Below are 23,048 nucleotides of genomic sequence, written 5' to 3'. Positions count from 1 at the left end.
TGGAGAAGCCCACTGCACAGCATAAATCTGCTGAGTTTAATTATTTACTAAACAAAAAACGCCACCAGTAACGTTCTTTTCATCCATAACAAGACACGTTTCAGGAATTCACTCACGTTTTCAAGTGCTACTATTTACATTAGTAGTGTATGTGATGCCTATGTATGTGCTGTCGAGTTTCTCTCGATATGCAATCATCTGTTTAAGTTTTTACTGCATTCGGAATATCTGAAACTCTTGGAACTTTTTTGTAGGTTAATACTGGAAAATAATATTTCTTGTGTATCTACTTTCAGGTGTTGCGGTTATTTCATAGTGTGGAGATTCACACACACCTGAACCATCACCCTCATTGCTCTTTTTGGTAAAATCACGAGATGGTACGAAGGTGTTGTGACAGTATTATGTCCGGCAGAGTTAGAATATAGTCCGAGGTGTTTTATATCAATGGATTATACTATTTACGGTAAACTGTAATTTATAATTGCTATTAGCAAAAACAATGAGTATTTAAACTAACAGTTACGTTCTAGATTTTAATTTTTGTACTATTTTCTTCAAGGAATACATAGAGGAATTTTCAAATTTATCTCTTTACCATAATTATTTTATACAAGAGCAACATTTGCAAAAGTAACCCATTCGCTATGAACGTTCTCACTGAGATGTTTTCCGGCTGTTTTTAAAGATTTACGAAGATTTTTAACTCCTTCACCACATCATTTTGCGTGATTTCTGGAAATGGCAAACATTTTAATGTATTTTTCAGTGTTTAGAGTGGATGTCCAATGTTTTTGTGTGTGTTGTTATGGCTGCTTATGTGAGCTGGTTCTCGGTGTGATAGCTGGCGTGTCCAGTCTACGAGTAGTACGGAAATTCCTGCTGCAGTAAGTAGTAGCTTGAGCAAGTGTTGCACTTAATTTTATGTATTCCTGGTACTAAGAATTCATCTCTTTTGTGGTTTAAGGTGTAAACTGACTTCTATTTTAGTTTATTCTCGCTTTATATGACCTCTCACTTTACATGATCGAAATAGGTTTGCTATTTTTGAGAAATGTTTCCAACAGAAAGTCTAGTCATCAATTTTTTTGTATTTTTAGTTTCTTTCATTGAGACAGGAATTTATTTTTATTTGGCTTTTTGGTTTGCATGTTGTCTATCACTGAGCTGTGGAAGCCACTAGACATTGCAATTAATTCTCTATATTCTCGTTGTTGAAACGAATTTTGTTTTCTCTGCTCATTGTCGGGGATTGTGGTGTTGGAAACTCTCATTTCCCTCTGCATCTTGAAACTGTGCCTGTTGCGGTTTTCTATGCGTTAATCTAGATAATTGTTACTATTTTATTGGTTTTCAAGTGTGAAATTTAGTTTCTTGTTTACATTGTTGATTAATTAATTAACTTAGGTTATCACTGTTGTCAGCTTTGGCTAAAATTAATGTTTCGTCTACACATAGTTTGTCGTACACTGTGTTTTTTTTAGAAGGGTTCGTAGCTGCTGACTATTTTCTGTTGTAGTGGTTAATGAACATATCTGCTCTTGTGCCAGCCGCTATGATTCTTGAAAAAAATACCACTGTTTACAAAGTAATCGCAGTTAAAAATTAGCTTTAGTAGCTCAACAGATTCAACAGCTTGAGCTTCTGAATGCCTTTTGTGTTATATAACCGCAAATAATTCTTTAGCAGGGATATCTCGGCGAATGTTTTTAATGTCTAACGATATAAAATGGACATCGTCTGGAATGTCTGCTTCTCTTATTTCTGCGATTAGTGTGGTACTGTTCATCACAGAATATGCTGTTTCGTATGTCAATTTTTTTTCTTTTTTAGTAAATGTCTGACATTTCTAGTTCATTTGTATGCCGCATTGCCCATACGCTATACTATTGGCATTTTCAACATCTGTTGTATTTACTCACGAAACCAGTTCCTGTGGCACTTGAAAAATAATGTGAACAGCGAAGCATCGTTTGATTTGGCAATTTTCATGTCGCCAAATCAAAAATAAAAATGAAAGAAGTGATAAGTGACAAAACATAATTCTGAGAGACGCATTGCCTTCAAATGCAAACCTTAACAATATAAAAATACAACAGAAATCGTCACATTTTTGATACGTTAAGACCGATGGCTGCCTTCTATATTTGAGGACTCTGTGACAATATCTTTCACTGAAATTACCCAAGACCACATGTTGCCTATGCTATACTCCGACGGAGCATGTTTGACTATTTCCTTGGTCTGTACGTTTTCTGCCGGCCGGTGTGGCCGAGCGGTTCTAGGCGCTCCAGTCTGGAACCGCGCTACCGCTACGGTCGCGGGTTCGAATCCTGCCTCGGGCATGGATGTGTGTGGTGTCCTTGGGTTGGTTAGGTTTAAGTAGTTCTAAGTTCTAGGGGACTGATGACCTCAGATGTTGAGTCCCATAGTGCTCACAGCCATTAGAACCATTTTTTCTACGTTTTCTGTATCTCTCAACTATTGAAAATATCTCGTCATGGTTTGCCGAGAGTCTGATACGCTATCCTTCGTCAGCCGCTACGAATGATTAACTCTAGCGTACAGACGAAGTAGCATGGAATGACGCACCTGCGTTTCTTATCCAAGCTCAGTTCGATTCGACATGACGCTAATCCGGGTTAGAGCAGTTGCTGATGCCAGACGTGACAAACTTGGGCAAAAATAGCGGTACCCTGTCTACAATAAAATCGCCTACAAACTTAATTATATATTTTTAATTCTGCGCTGTGTACACATAATAAGTAAAATACAGTTATTTGCTACCCTTTAGTGATGCTGCTATTTTAATGACAAGCAATGCAGTTTTCCATGCTCTTTGAAGCATCTTGTGAAGCAGTACCCAATACAGCAGAAGTAATTTTGTATATTCTACGACTGTCGTCTAGTGCGAATTTCAGAACAACTGTTAGCAACGTCCATTAACTAGTAACACCGTTTATTAGTCATTGTAGTTGTAATTTTGAAAGTAGTATAAATCACGACATAAATACAGGGCAGACATTAATTAAATCGACAAACGGCAGGAACGGATTTATAATTGCAAATGGAAGAAAAGAGGTCCTACGAACATGTGTAAGGAAATGCATCGTCGTCACGGTAGATGGCGCTGATTCCTCTGAGCACGTTCTGTGATTCCTTTTTTGCTACAGGCGGTGTGGCTGACGCAGTGTACTGTAAGCATCTGAAAGGTCCGGTATTCATGACAGGAAAGAGCCGATGTGGCGTTTGTGTACGGCAAGCCAGATGCAAACGGTCGAGAGGCAGCACGACTATACCAAAACAACTACCCTCACAGACATCAACCACATTTCAAGTCCAATTTGGGCGTTTGAGTGATAAGGGGTTCTTTCAGGCAGGCGCACGTGCAGCTAAGTGGCGGACTATGCGTACACCAGATTTGGAGGACCGATTTCTACAGGATAATGAGACGTACCCTGGTACAAGCTTCGAGCAAGTGGCCCGATTGCTTGTGATGTATGCCCATCGACCTAGCGGTTATCGATCCCGTCTGGCGTAAAGTTTGCCTATATAGCGCGCGCCTGAGGCGAGGAACGAAAAGAGAGCGTCAACACAAAACCGCTAGGAGGTTTGAGTCGCGCATCCACTGCGTTTGGAAGCACGCTAGGCGGCAGGATAACCTGACAACGTGTAGAACTGAGACTGTCGGTCCTGACGTTGGTAATTCTAACGTTCATTGGTTGACGGGACTGTGAGTGGACAGCCTTGTTTCTGCTCACGAAGGCATTGGAACCGTGGAGAGTTTTTTTGGGGGTGAGCAAAATTTCAGCCCATGAAGTGTGGTAACAACGTGATTTAATGTATCGCTGCCTCTTGTTGCGTCATTCGTAATTCGCGTCGTCTACATCAATCTGTGCTATGGGTATTGCCAACTGCCAGTCCTGAAGGATATCCTTGGTAGTGAAACGCCCGTGTTTTGATGTGTGGTTAAATTTTTTTATTTTATTTACTGGACGAAATGGTTGCTTGAAGTTTTCCAAGCCACAGTTTAAATTGCCATTATTGTCTGGAAAGTATTCCCTGAAGCACGTATGAACATGTTTTTGAGGCTTGTTGAATTAACAGCATCTGTTTGTGTGTTTTAGGAGCTTGTCTTGTTACTTTGTGTTCTCTCGCGTGTGTACAACGACCTGCCTCAGGAGACGGCCGAGCTGGGCCTGTTCATTGTTGTAGAGTAAAAGGTCTCGTACCAAGAGCGGCAGGTCATGTATAATCAAAGGAAAGCTGTGTAATCCTGCTTTGAGTACACGCCTCCAATAATAACCATTATCTTTTGATGCATTTGTAGTTGCGTGAGTGGTGGCTTAATTTTAAAACCATGTTGTTTAATGACCCTGTGTTGAATAATTGCAGAAGTTAACTCTTAAAGTCATTTACTTGTCATCTTGAGTTTGTTTTAGAGATTTCTATATTTAATTAGCGTAATGTTTTTATGAGAAACTTAGTCTTAAAATTTTTCTAGTTGAAGTACCAGGCTTACTGGATTCTGATTGCTATGGTAGTGGTTGTTTAAATATTACTGCTTGGTAGAATATATTTCAGTGTTTTATTATTTTAATAGCCTGCCTAAAAGTTTAATGCTAAATGAGCTGAAGTTTGTCCTAGTCCTTTCATTAGCTTAATCTTTCCTGTGCTAGCGTTATTTGCGCTACAACGTGTATCGTGCATGACAGGTACGTGTGAACGCGTGCTTTGCATCCTATGGAGTCCACTTTGAACATCCATTGTGACGTGGATGCTATGCAGCTCTGTGCTGTGTTCACAAACGATTTGTGGTTGCTGCACGCACACCTTCCTTATTTGTCGGTTTTATTAACGTTCACCCTGTATAGTTTTCCTTAAGGACCTACCAGCCTCATTTTTACGAATGCTTTTCACGAGAAAATCATGAGGTGTATAAGTTCCTTACCTCAGTCGTTTTCTCAGCGTAAGATTTTTTTAAGTTTTCTCTTATTTACTGGAAATTTTAACCAATTTAGCTACATGATGGGAATACACTAACACCCTGCCGTTCTATAAATTAAGTTTTCGTATTTAAAACTTTTCTCTTGGATTACAAGATAAAAATAAGCGCTTTGTAAAATAAAAGAAATCGTCAGCTCCATAATAGGTGATTATTCTGATATAAAGCCGAAAATGTCTGCCATAAAAGTTGTTCCGAAGGACCCGTGACACTCTTGTTATATTTAGGAAAAAGGAGTCAAGCATCAAAAACTAGTTTCACCACGAACGATGTATTTCAGACATTTTACCAGGTTAAAATATGGGCTATGTGCGACAACTGAAGTTATGTGTAAGTATACCTGCATCTACCTGTTGTAATAGTGATAGATACTTACTTTTATCAATGAACTCGTGTTGTGCAAAGTTTTCGAGGTTTACATAAAAAACTAAGTTTAAATCATAGTGAACGCTTTTTCAAATTAATCATAATAGTTTTATTGATGGAAGGCAGGTTCATACAGACTCCCTCGCCTAGCAGTCGCCATTGTCGATATCTCTAAACTTCTCGATATCTGCCTCACCACTGCTGGCAATCGACTTTAGAAGCTGCAGCTCTTCTTTGGGCATCGACGGCTGACGAGACAGCACATCGACGGCGAACACTCGTCGAAATTCGTCCTCGCGGGCGTCGTAATACACGAGGCACGTCTGTGTCACTGCGAAGCTGGTGTAGTCAGTAGAGAGTATCTGGTGCTGTAGTGTTGCTGAAACACAAATATATGCTGTGTGTTATAGATAGTAAAGTTGGAGGCTAAGGATAGCCGCTTGGCACTCATATTAGCTAGGTTACAACCTGTAAATCCACTTCCGTAGCAGCTACAGTCACAAGCCAACACACGAAGAACGATAAGGGAAAACTGTCCTGATACGATTTTTTGTGGAGTGCACACGACCCGATTTTGTTTTCGTTTCATCTTTGTATGGGATATTTAAGTTCAACGACAGGTGAATGTGAAGAGCAAATGTATCACTGAAATGGAAGAGAAAGTCTCTTCCAATATGGTTAAATAAAGTAGTTTAACTACCGTGTGGATTAAGACATACGAGGTTCCTCAGGGCTGGTGTCTACGCCAAGGAACAAAGAGACTTACTACGTTAGTGCACGACTTTAAGAACTGGAATTATTCTACAGTGGTGTGAACATTTCTTGTGCATCAATCTGTAAATTGTACCAAGAGATCAGCTGGTTTTTAGTATGGCTGTCAACATGCTGGGTCGTTTGTTTTCGTTGTTTCTGCTGCTAAATAACGTTTGGTTGTTCTCACAGTACAAATTTTAATATCCAACACTGATCCATGCATCACTAAGACACGATTTACCACAGTTAAGTATTTCCCTTCAATCAGAAAAACACCTCTGTGCAGGTGTCTTTTGAACTATCCAAACTCTTCTCCATATACAGTATTTTTATAATAATTTGTATGTTTGTCCTTAATTTTTGTATGTGAATCTGCTAATACATCTGCTCGGCATACTAGAGTTGATTTCATAGAAAGATAGACAATGTGTGACTCGGTGCATCGACACTACATACTAAAGGAACAGCTTAATCTTATACTGGTGTTCTTGGGAAACCTTCTACAAAAGGCGAGTCATGGCCAGTGTAGACATGCTGATAGCTCATGCTCCCCAGTGGAGCGGTCTTTTCACGGAAGGCTGGAGATTAACAGGAAGGACGCGACGCCTGCTTTGTACGACTCAGGAGAGCAGCCCTGGCCGTATAAGGTAGCTGCCACTGGTCATCCACTAGGAAAAGAAAAACAACTTTAAACCAGAGATTATTTGGAAACATAATAGCTACGCTGCTTTCCTTCAGTTGCCCGAGACCACACAAGAGTGTAAACTTTATACAGACAGTCCACGGAGCGTCAGCCTAGCGTACAAGCAGAGCCCTTCAGGGAATGCGTCAAAATGAGAACGTTCGTCGCCCACGATGACCTGAAAGCCTACAAAATCTGTCCAAAATTAGAATATTGTTTGGGCTTTTGAGACGGTCCAGGAGAAAGTTGGCACCCTGGAATGAGGAATGAAGAGAGGAAAGAACCCTCCAGGAGGAAGTGTCTGTTGCCTGGCTCTGATATATCGGCAACTAATTATAAGATGACGAATGTTCAGCGTTTCGGAAGCACAAGCCGGGAGTGAATGAGGATTTTGTATATGGACCTTGCATGTGGACTTTGTGTCTAAGCTTCATCTTGGAACACTTCGTATTCGACATTTTGTGTACTCGTAGATATGATCTTACGCTTACTTCAGTTTATTACGTGCTGTACTGATTCCCATTAGAGTCATTGCTGGATTTTATTCCAGTCTTACGATAATTTTCATGAGTATTCAACCATCTTCCCGTTTCTGGACAACCTTCTTCTGTCTTTCAGCCTGATGCTGCTTTTACAGTCTGATTTGAATTTTGACTTGCCTACCCGAGAGTCATTCTTATGGGCAGGTTCATTCCGATTGCTTTAGTACTGCTTGTGCAATTTCGCGCCATGCTTCTTCCACTCAGGTCGTCCTTGAGCTGTGACGAGACCCTGCCAAGTAGCAGCCGGCGGATATAAGGTCTTAAACTGCATTACTCGCAGAAAAGGACCGAATCTTTCAACTGCCGACGACTGTCATTCATCCGCCGTGCTCCAGATGCAACCAAGATGGCAGCCCATTATGCGCGCCACCGCATGTCAACGACCGCCGACTCCCAACCCCCGCCGCAGACAGCTAATACAAGACGTGGGTTATTTAAAAACAACAAGCCAGCTCAGTCAGAGAGCCTCTAGCGTCCTACAAACCCAGTTACTATGTCGTGCTAGCCAAGCCCCCTGAGGTATAAGATATTTTACGACCTTTGTATTCAGGACATTGTTTTAATATGTAAGCAAAATCTAGGGCCAGAAAGTTTATTGCAGGGAAGAGGTAAGGTTTGCTTTGACGTCTTCATATCTCTTCATTTCTACTTGTGATTACTATTTTTGACGTTTGTTTGCTGTTGACTTAGAAATTATTGAATCAGTGACTGAACAGTTCACGGTAGCTCTTTCTTTGTCCAATTTGCCTATCCATAAGGAATCATATTCCCGTTATACTATTTACTCCTGCTATTGATATGAACCCATATTTATCCTCATCTACATCTACATTTATACTCCGCAAGCTACCCAATGGTGTGTGGCGGAGGGCACTTTACGTGCCACTGTCATTACCTCCCTTTCCTGTTCATCTACATCTACATCTACATTGATACTCCGCAAGCCACCCAACGGTGTGTGGCGGAGGGCACTTTACGTGCCACTGTCATTACCTCCCTTTCCTGTTCCAGTCGCGTATGGTTCGCGGGAAGAACGACTGTCTGAAAGCCTCCGTGCGCGCTCTAATCTCTCTAATTTTACATTCGTGATCTCCTCGGGAAGTATAAGTAGGGGGAAGCAATATATTCGATACCTCATCCAGAAACGCACCCTCTCGAAACCTGGCGAGCAAGCTACACCGCGATGCAGAGCGCCTCTCTTGCAGAGTCTGCCACATGAGTTTGCTAAACATCTCCGTAACGCTATCACGGTTACCAAATAACCCAGTGACGAAACGCGCCGCTCTTCTTTGGATCTTCTCTATCTCCTCCGTCAACCCGACCTGGTACGGATCCCACACTGATGAACAATACTCTAGTATAGGTCGAACGAGTGTTTTGTAAGCCACCTCCTTTGTTGATGGACTACATTTTCTAAGCACTCTCCCAATGAATCTCAACCTGGTACCCGCCTTACCAACAATTAATTTTGTATGATCATTCCACTTCAAATCGTTCCATACGCATACTCCCAGATATTTTACAGAAGCAACTGCTACCAGTGTTTGCTCCGCTATCATATAATCATACAATAAAGGATCCTTCTTTCTATGTATTCGCAATACATTACATTTGTCTATGTTAAGGGTCAGTTACCACTCCCTGCACCAAGTGCCTATCCGCTGCAGATCTCCCTGTATTTCGCTACAATTTTCTAATGCAGCAACTTCTCTGTATACTACAGCATCATCCGCGAAAAGCCGCATGGAACTTCCGACACTATCTACTAAGTCATTTATATATATTGTGAAAAGCAATGGTCCCATAACACTCCCCTGTGGCACGCCAGAGGTTACTTTAACGTCTGTAGACGTCTCTTCATTGATAACAACATGCTGTGTTCTGTTTGCTAAAAACTCTTCAATCCAGCCACACAGCTGGTCTGATATTCCGTAGGCTCTTACTTTGTTTATCAGGCGACAGTGCGGAACTGTATCGAACGCCTTCCGGAAGTCAAGAAAAATAGCATCTACCTGGGAGCCTGTATCTAATATTTTCTGGGTCTCATGAACAAATAAGGCGAGTTGGGTCTCACACGATCGCTGTTTCCGGAATCCATGTTGATTCCTACATAGTAGATTCTGGGTTTCCAGAAATGACATGATACGCGAGCAAAAAACATGTTCTAAAATTCTACAAGAGATCGACGTAAGAGATATAGGTCTATAGTTTTGCGCATCTGCTCGACGACCCTTCTTGAAGACTGGGACTATCTGTGCTCTTTTCCAATCATTTGGAACCCTCCGTTCCTCTAGAGACTTGCGGTATACGGCTGTTAGAAGGGGGGCAAGTTCTTTCGCGTACTCTGTGTAGAATCGAATTGGTATCCCGTCAGGTCCAGTGGACTTTCCTCTATTGAGTGATTCCAGTTGCTTTTCTATTCCAGACGCTTATGGTTCGCGGGAAGAACGACTGCCGGGAAGCCTCCGTGACTCGCTCGAATATCTCTGATTTTACATTCGTGATCTCCTCGGGAGGTATAAGTAAGGGGAAACAATATATTCGATACCTCATCCAGAAACGCACCCACACGAAACCTGGACAGCAAGCTACACCGCTATGCAGAGCGCCTCTCTTGCAGAGTCTGCCACTTGAGTTTGTTAAATATCTCCCTGTGACGAAACGCGCCGCTCTTCTTTGGATCTTCTCTATCTCCTCTGTCAGCCCGACCTGGTACGGATCCCACACTGATGAACAATACTCAAGTATAGACCGAACGAGTGTTTTGTAAACCACCTCCTTTGTTGATGGACTCTCCCAATGAATCTCAACCTTGCACCCGCCTTACCAAAAATTAATTTTATAAGATCATTCCATTTCAAATCGTTCCGTATTCATACTCCCAGATATTTTACCGAAGTACCTGCTACCATTGTTTGTTCCGCTATCATATAATCATACAATAAAGGATCCTTCTTTCTATGTACTCACAATACATTACATTTGTCTATGTTAAAGGTCAGTTGCCACTCCCTGCACGAAGTGCCTATCCGCTGAAGATCTTCCTGTTTTCGCTGCATTTTTCTAATGCTGCAACTTCTCTGTATACTACAGCATCATCCGCGAAAAGCCGCATGCAACTTCCGACGCTATCTACTATCTAACCGGAAACACTTTCCATTTCACTTCATTGGTTCCAACTATCTCTAAACTGAGTTTTCGCATCTCCCTTTTTAGATTTTGTAGCTTGTCTAACACATTTCAGATTCGGACGTTAAACGGCCGAATTCATAGAATTTTATGCTTTTGTCGGTTTTTGCTCTTTTTTTTTTTGGCCATTCCCATTTGGCAGTCCCATCACAGAGATGGAATGAAGGACTCATCTGAAAACATCTGCCAATGGAAAGGTCATCGCGACCCTTTTTCAGATACAAGCCACGTGTCATTTGTATTAAAATAGTTTCTTTACTGCAGTGTTTGTCATTGGGTTCTTCTAGCATATGTCACTGAACATTGCTCATTTTTCAGCCTTTTTTTGCAGTTTCACATCTCAAGGCCTGAACGAATTCTGATTATGTAGGCGCTCCATTCTTCCTCACCTCTTGGCTCTCTTCTTTGTCGTTGTTGTTGGATAGAATGTGGGCGCATCTTTATACCAGGTCTTTGGCCACCATGGAGGATGTGGTGTCACCGCCAGACACCACACTTGCTAGGTGGTAGCCTTTAAATCGGCCGCGGTCCGTTAGTATACGTCGGACCCGCGTGTCGCCACTATCAGTGATTGCAGACCGAGCGCCGCCACACGGCAGGTCTAGAGACACTTCCTAGCACTCGCCCCAGTTGTACAGCCGACTTTGCTAGCGCTGGTTCACTGACAAATTACGCTCTCATTTGCCGAGACGATAGTTAGCATAGCTTTCAGCTACGTCATTTGCTACGACCTAGCAAGGCGCGATTATCAATTGCTATTTATCTTGTGATGCATGTACCGTCAGACCGATGTTCACCAATTATGGATTAAAGTTAAGTATTCCAGAAGCTACGTACTATTTTTGCTACTATAAAGACCTTGTCCTGTTCCAGACCTCACGCCATCCTGCGTGAGCTTAAACGCTTGCCCTTCGGCCTCCCGTCCTAGTGGATTGGCTGTCTTGCCAGTCCACAAAAGAGGATAAATTTTAAATTCAAAATTTAAGTGTTTCGGATTAGAAACTGACGATACTATGATTAGTTCTCAAAGAAACTGTCCCAATGCCCTAGGTACAGTGTATATTGTATACCTGTATTGTTTGGAGGAATGTGAACGTGCCGCGCGGGTTAGCCAAGTGGTCTAAGGTGCCTTGTCATGGTTCGTGCGGCTACCCCAGTCGGAGGTTCGAGTCCTCCCTCGAACATGGGTGTGTGTGTGTTGTTCATAGCGTAAGTTAGTTTAAGTTACATTAAGTAGTGTGTAAGCCTAGGGACCGGTGACCTCTGGAGTTTGGTCCCATAAGACCTTACCACAAATTTCCAATGTGGACGTGCTTGTGCCCTGCAGTGATGTGTTTCTATTATTATTTCATTAGAAGACCCAATTGCTCATGTGTATCGAGATACTTACGGTACCATTTGGTCTCGTTGAGCTTGAGAACGCACACTGACACCGCACTTCCCTTTCCAGGTGGATGGAAAGGTCCTGCTGGAACACACCGTAGCTCCACGACCTTCAGCTCAGTCTCCTTTTTTATTCTCACCGATACCTCCGCTTCAGGATTTTCTCCGGTCCCGGAAGGAATGTAGTTCAGCTGCAGACACATTTTACCTTCCGGTGCGAAGGGTACTTTTATATACTGAGAGACAACGTACCAGTCACCCTGGAACTACAATAAACACACAAACTAGAAATCGAAATGACAGAGCATGGCAGAAGGAGGTACTTGCTACTGGGAAAACTGGAAAGGTGTTAGGGAAAAGTCAAGGGGAATCCATAGGGGGTGAGAAAGGCTGAAGCATGTAGCATCGATGGCAGGAATTGGAAGACAGGCAGATATGCGCAGTAAGACACAACCAAAACAAATGAAAGCTATATCCGCCCACACGTTCACACTAGAAAAGGAAACAGACAAACGTAATTTGCACTTATGAGCCAAAACATTTTGAGCAACTTTCTTAATGAGTAGCGAGTTTATTTGCGCGGCCATCCTCCGCAGCAAGCACAGAAATATTTGTTGTTAAAATGCCTTCTCTTGCTGCACTGTATTTTATTCTCCCAGACGCGTTTCGCCATTTTTCAATTTGAATCTGCAATGATGCACATGTGATATGCCCACTCGCATGTATTATTTGTACTATATGAAACAGTTCATTCCTCGCTTTTTCTTAAAATCAGTGATTACTTACAGTTCTTCGCGTTTTTGGATAGCACCCTGCGTTTCCTCTCATCTGGTCACATGCTGGAGGTCGCGCTTCCGCTCTATTTACGAAACATAAGAATATTTTTATGTTCCGAACAGTTTCTTACAACTCTTCATTTTGGTAGTCCTTGTTGATGTGATGCACTATCAGTCTTCTGTCACTAATATAGACATTTGAACGAAAACTGTGACTTCAAGACGTAACTACATTGAGTCCATTGTATATTTCGTCCAGTTTGGTTTGTTTACTTATATACAAACACAAAAACAAGTAGGATGAGATACGCAATGAACTCAAATTAGTTACGTCTTGAAGTCACAGTTTTCGATCAACTGTCTATATTGGTGAAAGAAGACAGATAGTGCATCACAACAACAAGAGCAACCAAAATGAAGAGTGGGAAGAAACTGTTCGAAACATAAAAATATTCTTATGTTTTGTAAATAGAGCGGAAGTGCGACCTCCAGGATGTGACCAGATGAGAGGAAACGCAGATGCCATCTAAAAACGGGAAGAACCGTAAGGAACCACTTATTTACATCAAAAGCGAGAAGTGGACTGTTTTATAATCTACGAATAACACATATAAAAACAAAAGTGTATCGCAAGTTTATCATTATAGATCCCACTGATTATTCTTTAAACGGGAAAAAGGCGAAACGAGTCTGGGAGAATAAAATACAGTGCATCAAGAGAAGACGTTTTTATTTGCAAAACAAGTATGTTTTATTGAGTGTTGGTTCATTTGTGGAGCGCAGCACAGCGGTGATCCTGCTTGTCATGGATTCGACAAGTCATTGGTAGGTTTACGGAGGTACGTGGCACAAGATGTCTACGCACAGGTTACGTAATTCCCGTAAAGTACAGTCCGTTGGTTTGTGATCTGGCTGCTAGCACACGATAACATCCCACAGGTGGCATGTTCCAAATCAAGCGAATTTAGAGACCGTGACTTTACTGTCATACTACTGTGGCCTTGCGACACGCACAGCTGTCCTACTGGTGGGTGCCATCGTCGTGGGGAACTGTGAGCATGAAGCGGTGCAGGTGGTCCGCAAAAGTGTTCACATAAAGTACAGCGGTCATGTTGCCTTCGATTCCTACCACGTGCGCCATCGAGGCCCAGGTGGACGTCCTCACTGCATACGACAGCAACCACTAGTCAGCGCGCGGGGCGCATTAAGTGCCTAGGACAGCCGTTTACCTGGATGGCGGAGTATATGGACACGAATGGCCCGGTGTACCAGAAAACGCGATTCGTCTGAACAAGCAACACTTTTCCACTAATTCGCGGTTAAATCTCGAAGCTCCCGTGCCCACTGAAATCGTAACCCAAGTATCGTTGGCTGAACATGGGAATACATAGTTGTCATCTATGGCGGAACCCTGTGTTTCACAATGTGTGCTGGACGGTGTGTGCCGAAACACTTCCCTCTGCACCAGCGTTACACTCTGTCGCCATACTACTACAGATCGCTTTGCCTTCCAGACTGGGCAAGCTGGCGACCTCAAATATTTCTACCAGGCAAAGTCATCTATCACCTCGTCGTCTGCTCACGGTGTCACCGTCCTTCACTACCAGTTTCCGTAGTTGCCCTCGACAGTACTACGTGAACAGCCGACCAGCTTCACCTTTTCTGAAATGCTGGTTTTCTGGCGCCGGACCGTCACAACCTGCCATTTCTCAAAGTCCCTTATGTCAGTGGAGTTTCCCAGTTGTGGCCCATGCCACCGCTAAACTGATTTCTGGTTCTTCTTATACACCCCATTTACCAAGTCACGTGCCCGAAATTAAACCACACCGCCTTCAGTGTCGAGGTATGCAGTGCCCACAACACTTTAGTATCATCAGTGTATACACTATGTGATCAAAAGTAACCGGACACCCCCCAAAAACATAAGTTTTTCATATTAGGTGCATTGTACTGCCACCTACTGCCAGGTACTCAATATCCGCGACCTCAGTAGTCATTAGACATTGTGAGAGAGCAGACCGGGGGCGCTCCGTGGAACTCACGGACTTCGAACGTGGTCAGGTGATTGGGTGTGACTTGTGTCACACGTCTGTACGCGAGGTTTCCCCACTTATAAATATTCCTGTGTCCACTGTTTCCGATGTGATAGTGAAGGGAAACGTAAAGGGGCACGCACAGCACAAAAGCGTATAGGCCGAACAGATCTGTTGACAGCCGACAGTTGAAGAGGGTCGTAATGTGTAAGAGGCAGACATCTATCCAGATCATCCCATAGGAATTCCAAACTGCATCAGAATCCACTGCAAGTACTATGACAGTTAGGGGGGAGGTACGACAACTTGGATTTTATGGTTGAGGGGCTGCTCATAAGCCACACATCACGCCAGTAAATGCCAAACGATAAATCGCTTGGTGTAAGGAGCGTAAACATTGGACGATTGAACAGTGGAAAAACGTTGTGTAGAGTGACGAATGACGTTACGCATTGTGGCGATCCGATGGCAGGGTGTGGGTATGGCGAATACCTGGGGACGTAATATGCCTGCGTGTGTAGTGCCAACAGTAAAATTCGGAGGTGGTGGTGATTGGTGTGGTCGTGTTTTTCATGGTGGGGGCTTGAACCCCTTGTTGTTTTGCGTGGCACTATCACAGCACAGGCCTACATTGATGTTTTAAGCACCTTCTTGCTTCCCACTGTTGAAGAGCAATTCGGGGATGGCATCTTTCAACACAACATTATCAACAACCTGTTCATAACGTACGACCTGTGGCGGAGTGGTTACACGACAATAACATCCCTCTAATGGACTGGCCTGCACAGAGTTTTGACCTGAATCCTACAGAACACCTTTGGTATGTTTTGGAACGCGGACTTCGTGCCGGACCTCACCGACCGACATCGATACCTCTCCTCGGAGCCGCACTCCGTGAAGAATTCGCTGCCATTCCCCAAGAAACCTTCCAGCACCTGACTGAACGTATGCCTGCGAGAGAGGAAGCTGTCATCAAGGCTAAGGGTGTGCCAACACCATATTGAATTCCAGCATTACCGATGGAGGCCGCCACGAACTTGTAAGTCATTTTCAGCCACGTGTCCGGATACTTGTGATCACATAGTGTAGGTGTAACAGCAACATAGAAGACCGTATTCTAGTCGCTTAGAGTTACAAATCACACTTATGTTACTGATGGATATCAATTTCAGTGTGTTGAAAGTGTTATCTTTTATGAGATAAACAAGATGGCACGCATGTTTGTAGCTTGTAAGGGAGGTGGGGGAGGAGGAGGAACAAAACCTGGCCTATGGAGTATTTTTAATAATTTCCAAGATGAATGTCGACTTCAAGTAAATTATCTGCAAGAAATTTTCAATTCTGACCCTGTTAGAAACCTTCAAAATACCGACTTCTAAACCATTTTCTTGAATGAAAAACGCCTGATTTACATATTTTTTTCCTTCCCCTCATTGGGTATGCGTGCCCTTGGTGATAAACATCTCCAAAAAATTTAAAAATTTAACTGGTGCTGCACTGTGTAGCTCTTTAGATTTCACTCAATGTTTCTACATCTACCTCGACATCAACATTTGCGTGTATAATCTATAACCCACTCTAGAATGAATATCGCAGGGTGCATCGTGCCACTGCTATCGATTACCTGTTCTGTTCCATTCGCGTATGGAGCGAGGGAAGAATATCTAAATGTCTTAGAAGTCGTCCTAACCTGTATCCAGTTTTTTTTATGAATATACGATGGTAGCAGCACAATGATGGCACAGTACTCTATGAACAGTAGGTTCTCTGAATTTGCTCAACAGTGTTTCGCCAGAACAAGATCCGTCGTCTTTCTTCGAATGATTCCCATTTAATTTCCCACAGCATTTGTCTTTTACTGTCGTGTAGGCTAGTGGTCGTCAAACTGCTGCCGCATGCGCCATACGGCCCGAATAAGGTAGAAGTATTCGTGAGACCAGCAGTTCGCCACTATATTTTATACTAATATGCATCTACCAACTAACAGCCGAATCCAAAAACGTCAACCAAACTAAAGAGACATAGTTGCGACATGAAGTCACGAAGGAGCTTCTAAGGACTGTAGTTTTCCCACTCTTGAACAAAACGAAAATATTTGCGCAGACAATAATAATATTTTAAAATGCGCTTAAATTTAATTAGACTATGGTTTATTGTGCCCGGTACTAAGTAAAGCTGGTCGCTTACCCCAAACTCAGAGCGGTGAATAGTGTGGCCACTGCAGGGTTAGAGGATGTGAGAGGGGCAATATTCTGTCGTTTGTCTTCCAGTGCTGACAACTCAGGGGCGTGCGCAACTGGTATCGATCAGTGACTGTGGTATAAATTCCGACTCGGAAGCAACATGGACTCGCGAATACGAAGTACAAAGACGATCACCTTCAAATTCAGTATATATTTGTAATATGGAAAATGAAATCAAATGACCGCTGTTTTCATACAACGCACTGAGTAGAAGGAAAATGACATTCAGAACATTTAGTAGACATTTCTATTAGTGAAACTTCCTAGCAGATTAAAACTGTGTGCCGGACCGAGACCCGAACTCAGGACCTTTGCCTTTCGCAGGCAAGTGCTCTACCAACTCAGCTGCCCAAGCACGACTCACGCCCCGTCCTCAGCTTCAGTTCTGCCAGTACCTCCTACCTTACAAACTTTACAGAAACTCTCCTGCGAACCGCTGCAGAGTGAAAATCTCATTCTGGAAACATCCCCCAGGCTGTGGCTAAGCCATGTCTCCGCACTATCCTTTCAGGAGTGCTAGTTGTGCTTGGTTCGCAGGGAGCTTCTGTAAAGTTTGGAAGGTAGGAGGCGAGGTACTGGCAGAAGTGAAGCTGTGAGGACGGGGCATGAGTCGTGCTTGGGTAGCTCAGTTGGTAGAGCACTTGCCCGCGAAAGGCAAAGGTCCAGAGTTCGAGTCTCGGTCCGGCACACAGTCTTAATCTGCTAGGAAGTTTCATATCAGCGCACACTCCGCTGCAGAGTGAAAATCTCATTCTGGTTTTGTTTTAATGTCTCATATTGCATAATACATTTAATCATATTTGCAGTTACTGTTGTGAATCAAGTAATGATCCGGTCACGCGAACAACACGACAGCACTTCGTGTCACAGTGTCACAACTTTGGACTCGCTGATGGTAGCAGCAATCTGAAACAGAGAAAAGGCCACACGAAGTATTCTGAATACCGGCGGTCCGCTTATCGCACCTACACTACAGTTAGCCTGTCTGGAGTTATTGTACATAAACGGGTCGAAGTGCTGCACAACAATGTCAGTACTGGTTCTTGACTTAAACAGTTTGACCACCACTTGTTTTAGCGAACAGCTACGATCTTTGCAGTGAATCATTGAATTTGTTCAATGTCTATCGTCATTCCTAGTAGATAACAGCTTCAAACACTGGAACAATGCTCCGGAACTACTCGCACTACTGTCATTTGTGAGATTTTCTTTACCGCTAAATTAAAACTTTCTATAACTCTTCCAGGGAATCTATGTCCTCCATTACGCCTTCCGAAATACGGATTTGACGTGATTGACCATTTTCGTGTAGAATCTTTGTATTATCCGTGAGCACATTTAATATGTGATGTGCACCATATCTTCATCAGTTTTCTTCTATTACGATACTGCCAGGTACCTTTCCTTTATCATTGGCATTACATTACGTTTATCTACATTTAACTAGCATTCTGATGGTTGGTTGGTTTTGGGGAAGGAGACCAGACAGCGAGGTCATCGGTCTCATCGGATTAGGGAAGTAAGTCGGCCGTGCCCTTTCTAAGGAACCATCCCGGCATTTGCCTGGAGCGATTTAGAGAAATCACGGAAAACCTAAATCAGGATGGCCGGACGCGGGATTGAACCGTCGTCCTAGCATTGTGATTCGTTATACCGAGGGAAAATTATTTTCAGATATTGTTGTATTTTCTTACGATCACCCTATTTTCTTGCAGGCAACACCATGGTCAGCGTGCATTCTTACACCTCTGTTGATACCATCTGGTAAGACATTTACGTATATTGAGAATTTTATTAACTACGTTTCCTTGGAAAACACGTCATGTTACTTTCGATTCCGCAGAACATTTGCGCAACAGCAGACCGTACAGAGTTCTACACTGACGTAATAAATGTCATGGGATACCTTCTTTTACCGTGTCGCACGTCGTTTTTCCCGGCGTAATGCAACAGCTCGACGTGCTATGGACTCGACAAGTGGCTGCAAATCCGCTTCAGAAGGATTGAGCTATGCCGCCTCTATAGTCGATCATAATTGCGAAAGCGTTACCGGCGCGGTATTTTGCGAGTGAACTGATCTCTCGATTATCTTTTCATTAATTGTTCGATGTGATTAATGTTGGGAAGGTTGACTGTCCAGATCGTTCGCTCGAGTCATACAGAATGTTCTTCAAGCCAATCGCGAACAATTGTGGATTGGTGACATGGCGCAATGATATCCATCAAAATTACATCGCTGTTTCGGGACATGAAGTCAATAAATGGCCTTCAAGTAGCCGAACAGTAACATTTCCAGTCAATAATCGGTTCAGTTGGATCATTGCATTCCATGTGAACATAGCCCACCTGTTAGGGAGTCACCGCCAGTTTGCACAGTGCCTGTTTGACAACCTGGGTCCGTAGCTTCGTGGGGTATGTGCACATTCGAACCTTACTATCAGCTCTTACGAACTGCAATTGACACTCACCTAATCAGGCTACTGTTTTTCAGGCGCCTAGGGTCCAACCGACATGTTCACTAGCCCACGACACCGCGCTGCCGGCGATGTTGTTCAGTTAACAAATGCAATCGCTTCAGTCGTCTGCTGCCACAGCCCATTAACGCCAAATTTCACCTTACTGTCTTGACGGACAAGTTCGTAGTATGCCAACGTATCACACTGATTTCTACGGGTATTTCACGCAGTGTTGCTTGTTGTCTGTTTGCACTGACAACTCTACGCAAACGCCGCTGCTTTCGGTCGTTAAGTGAAGACTGTCAGCGAGTGTGTTACCCGTAATGTCAGGTAACTCCTGAAATTTGGTATTCTTGGCACACTCTTGACACTGTGGATCTCGGAATATTGAATTCCCTACTGATTTTCGAAATGGAATGCTCCAATACTCTAGTTCCTACAACAATTTTGCTTTCAAAGTCTGTTAATTCCGGTCATGCGACCATAATCACTTCGGAAACCTTTTCACATGAATCACCTGAGGACAGATGACAGCTCGGCCAATGCACTCCCCTTTTATACCTTGTGTAAGCGACAGTACCACCAACTGTAAACGTGCACATAGGTATTCCACGACTTTTGCCACCTCAGTGTATTACTAAAATAATCATCGAGCCCATTTGAGAGCGATAACTTACCTGCAAAGGTACTCCCTACGATCATATCACAGACAGTAGTCGAAGGTATTGTTTGAGAAATTAATGAAGATGTTATCTACGTATTCATCTGTACCTATTGCTTGGAAGGTATCGTGTATGAATATAGCTAGCTGCCTTTTCAGATGGGTGCTTTTTCCGAACCCGTGATGATCCTTGGAGAGCATCTCCAATGCCTACAATAATGTAATAACCTATAATTTCACAATTAGCTGTAAGATCCTGTGACGACGGACGTCGGAATACTTTATTGATCATCGTCTTCTCTAGCACTACATCTGAAATGCAACTCTTCTTATCCCAATTCTCCTTCCAATGTGCATTCTCAGAATTGTTTTTCTTAAACTAACCTTAGTGTTCGACGCCAATTGGCTTAATTGGCTACGAATGGCCTCCTTCCTGTGCTAACTCGATCTTGTGACCTCCTTGCTTCTAGCGTCGTGCATAATACTTGGGTAGCGAATTCCTTCACTTCAGCTCCTTCTTGGTTCACAATTTTGGTGTTACGTTTATCGCATATTTATTTCTGAGACTCCCTATTAACATAATCTTTCTTCAGCTTACTCTCAACGTGTAATGTGTGCTCATTGAACTGTTCATTCCAGTCAACATGTTCTGCAATTCTTCCTCATATTAACTGAGGACAACAATTTCGTCAGTGTATCTTACATCTGTCACCATAAAATTTAATCTCACTCCTGAACCTTTCTTTTACCCCCGTGATTGTTTCTTCGAGCTATAGATTGAAGAATAGGGACTAATAACTACATCCCTTTCTAATGCAATTTCTAAGCCGAGTGTTTCTTTCAGAGTGTTCCATTCACATTTTCGCTCTTGTTTCTCAAACGTAGGCTATGAATTTACTGAACTTTCTTCAGATACATCTACATCTACATGACTACTCTGAATGAACAAGATACGTATAGATGTAGACGAGTAATGCTTGTCACAGTATTCGTCGAATCACTTTCAGACTATTTCTCTACCGTTCCACTCTTGAGCAGAATTCAGGAGAAGCGAACACTTAAATCTGTCCGCGCGAGCTCTGATTTCTGTTACTTCAATAACGTGATCATTTCTCCGTATATAGCAGGGCGCCAACAATTTTTGTTATTGGAGCAGAAAATTGGTGATGGAAATTTCGTGGAAAGATCTCGCGGCAACCAAAATTGCCTTTGTTTCAGTTAGTGCCACCGCAATTCACGTATCATATCCCGGAAACTCTGTCCCATAGTTCCCGATAATACACAACGATCTTACTTTCTGTGAACTTTTTCGATGCACTCAATCAATCCTATTGAGCAAGGATCTCATGCAGTGCGGGATTACTCCAGAACAGAGAGGATAAATGCAATCTCTTCAGTAGATCTATTCTATCGTCTAAGTGTCTTTGGTTCACCTTTGGTTCACATTTTCTATGCTGTTGTTCCAATTTAAGTTTTTCGTAATTGTAATCCATAGGTATTTCGTTGAAATTGCTGCCTTTGGATTTGTGTGAGTTATTATGTAACCGAAATTTAAATATTCCTTTTAGTAGTCTAGTGGATGACTTCACATTTTTTATTGTTTGGAACTGCTTTACTCTTTTTGAACCATTCGGATATTTTATCTAAATCATTCTACTACTCGCTTTTTCTTCTTGTGACTTTCCCAGTCGGTAAATAGCCACATCATCTGCAAGCAATCTAACAAAAAAAAAAAACTTGAGTGAGAGGTCGCATATTCACTCCTTAGTAAGGTTCATTTGAAAGTGTTGTGTTAACAGTTATGACAGAAAAAGCATTAGCTGCTAATGACTCAGCATGTGTTATCAGGAGGGCAACAGATTGTAAGTGCCCGAGAAGTGCAGAAATCAACCTACCATCGGATGTGTGAATTACACTTCACAAAATGGGCATCGTCGTTATTCAAGAAATGCTGAACACATTTTACCTGCACCATGAACACCGAATGAAAAATGGCGCATCACAGTGATAGCTAAGGTTGGCACCATCAAGATCGACGACCCACTCTTCGGGAGTTACAAGCACTGTAGGACCTTGAGCTAGATATCCATTCTTAAAGTATAAATAGACAATCATATTCGGGAAAGGTGTGACAAGAACTGATGGAACATGATGGCATGCAACCGAATGTGAAGCAGTCTGTCGTGGAGCTTATCTTGAAACTGGATATTCTTTACGGCGTAGCTCTAGATTGTGCATAAATATGTTTTAAAGGCACGGAAAAACAGACATCCAGAGGTTGAATTTCTCGAGTGATTCCACGTGTATAAATTGCAGTGTCACACACTTTCCAGAACCGATAGTTTGCAGCAAAGGGGTATGATTTGTATACGCAGTCCAGTAAACGAGCAAAAGAAAATTATTTTGCTCTGTTATTGGCCAATAGCAGTGCTCGTACCGTAGTTGTAGTTCTCTTAAATCGATTTTCCCACTCTTGCTTGCTGTGAGATAAACGTTCCCTATTACCCCTGCAAGATCACACACAGGAGTAAGAATCGTGGGGAGCCGAGCCCCTGCAACTTCTTGCAGCACAGTAGAACTTTCCAGCAATTTACCATCCAGGTTAACAGTCGGCATAATTATTTACAAATTCCTTAAGGCGCTGATGTTAGCTGATCGTGATACAACTCTCTTGGTACCTTTAATTTCCAGGGTCCCGTTAATACGTATTTTCTCTTCAGATCCCGACTGATCGAAGTTAAAAACAAATTCTTTATTAAAGTATGGGATAAGTTTGTTTATCTCATCTACAATATAAATTTTCGGGCCGTTCGGGCCGATTCCGCAGTTTGCTGTGCTTCGCCAAGTTGGTAGTATGTTTGAAATAACGTTACCTCACGTCTTCCAATTCAGTAGTTTGTTATGCAACCATCCACTGGTTCCCTTGAAGTTATTGTAATCTATGTCAGGTGCAATTAGA

The 23,048-nt window shown here is 42.7% G+C and overlaps 1 protein-coding gene across 1 annotated transcript in view; it reads right to left on the bottom strand.

Annotated features, from left to right (window-relative positions):
- Positions 1-5,456: 5,456 nt before the first annotated feature.
- Positions 5,457-23,048, bottom strand: part of LOC124595870 (apolipoprotein D-like) — a 31,244-nt gene continuing 13,652 nt past the window's right edge. The window contains exons 2-3 of the mRNA XM_047134776.1: positions 11,928-12,186; positions 5,457-5,750 (exon numbers count right to left, since the gene is read on the bottom strand). Of these exons, the coding sequence (XP_046990732.1) occupies positions 5,518-5,750; positions 11,928-12,186 (492 nt within the window). The 3' untranslated portion in view covers positions 5,457-5,517. The remainder of the gene's footprint in view (positions 5,751-11,927; positions 12,187-23,048) is intronic.

This window comes from Schistocerca americana, chromosome 2 (genome assembly GCF_021461395.2).
Source record: "Schistocerca americana isolate TAMUIC-IGC-003095 chromosome 2, iqSchAmer2.1, whole genome shotgun sequence".
Lineage (NCBI taxonomy): Eukaryota > Metazoa > Arthropoda > Insecta > Orthoptera > Acrididae > Schistocerca > Schistocerca americana.
This window is presented reverse-complemented; position numbering and strand designations above follow the sequence as displayed.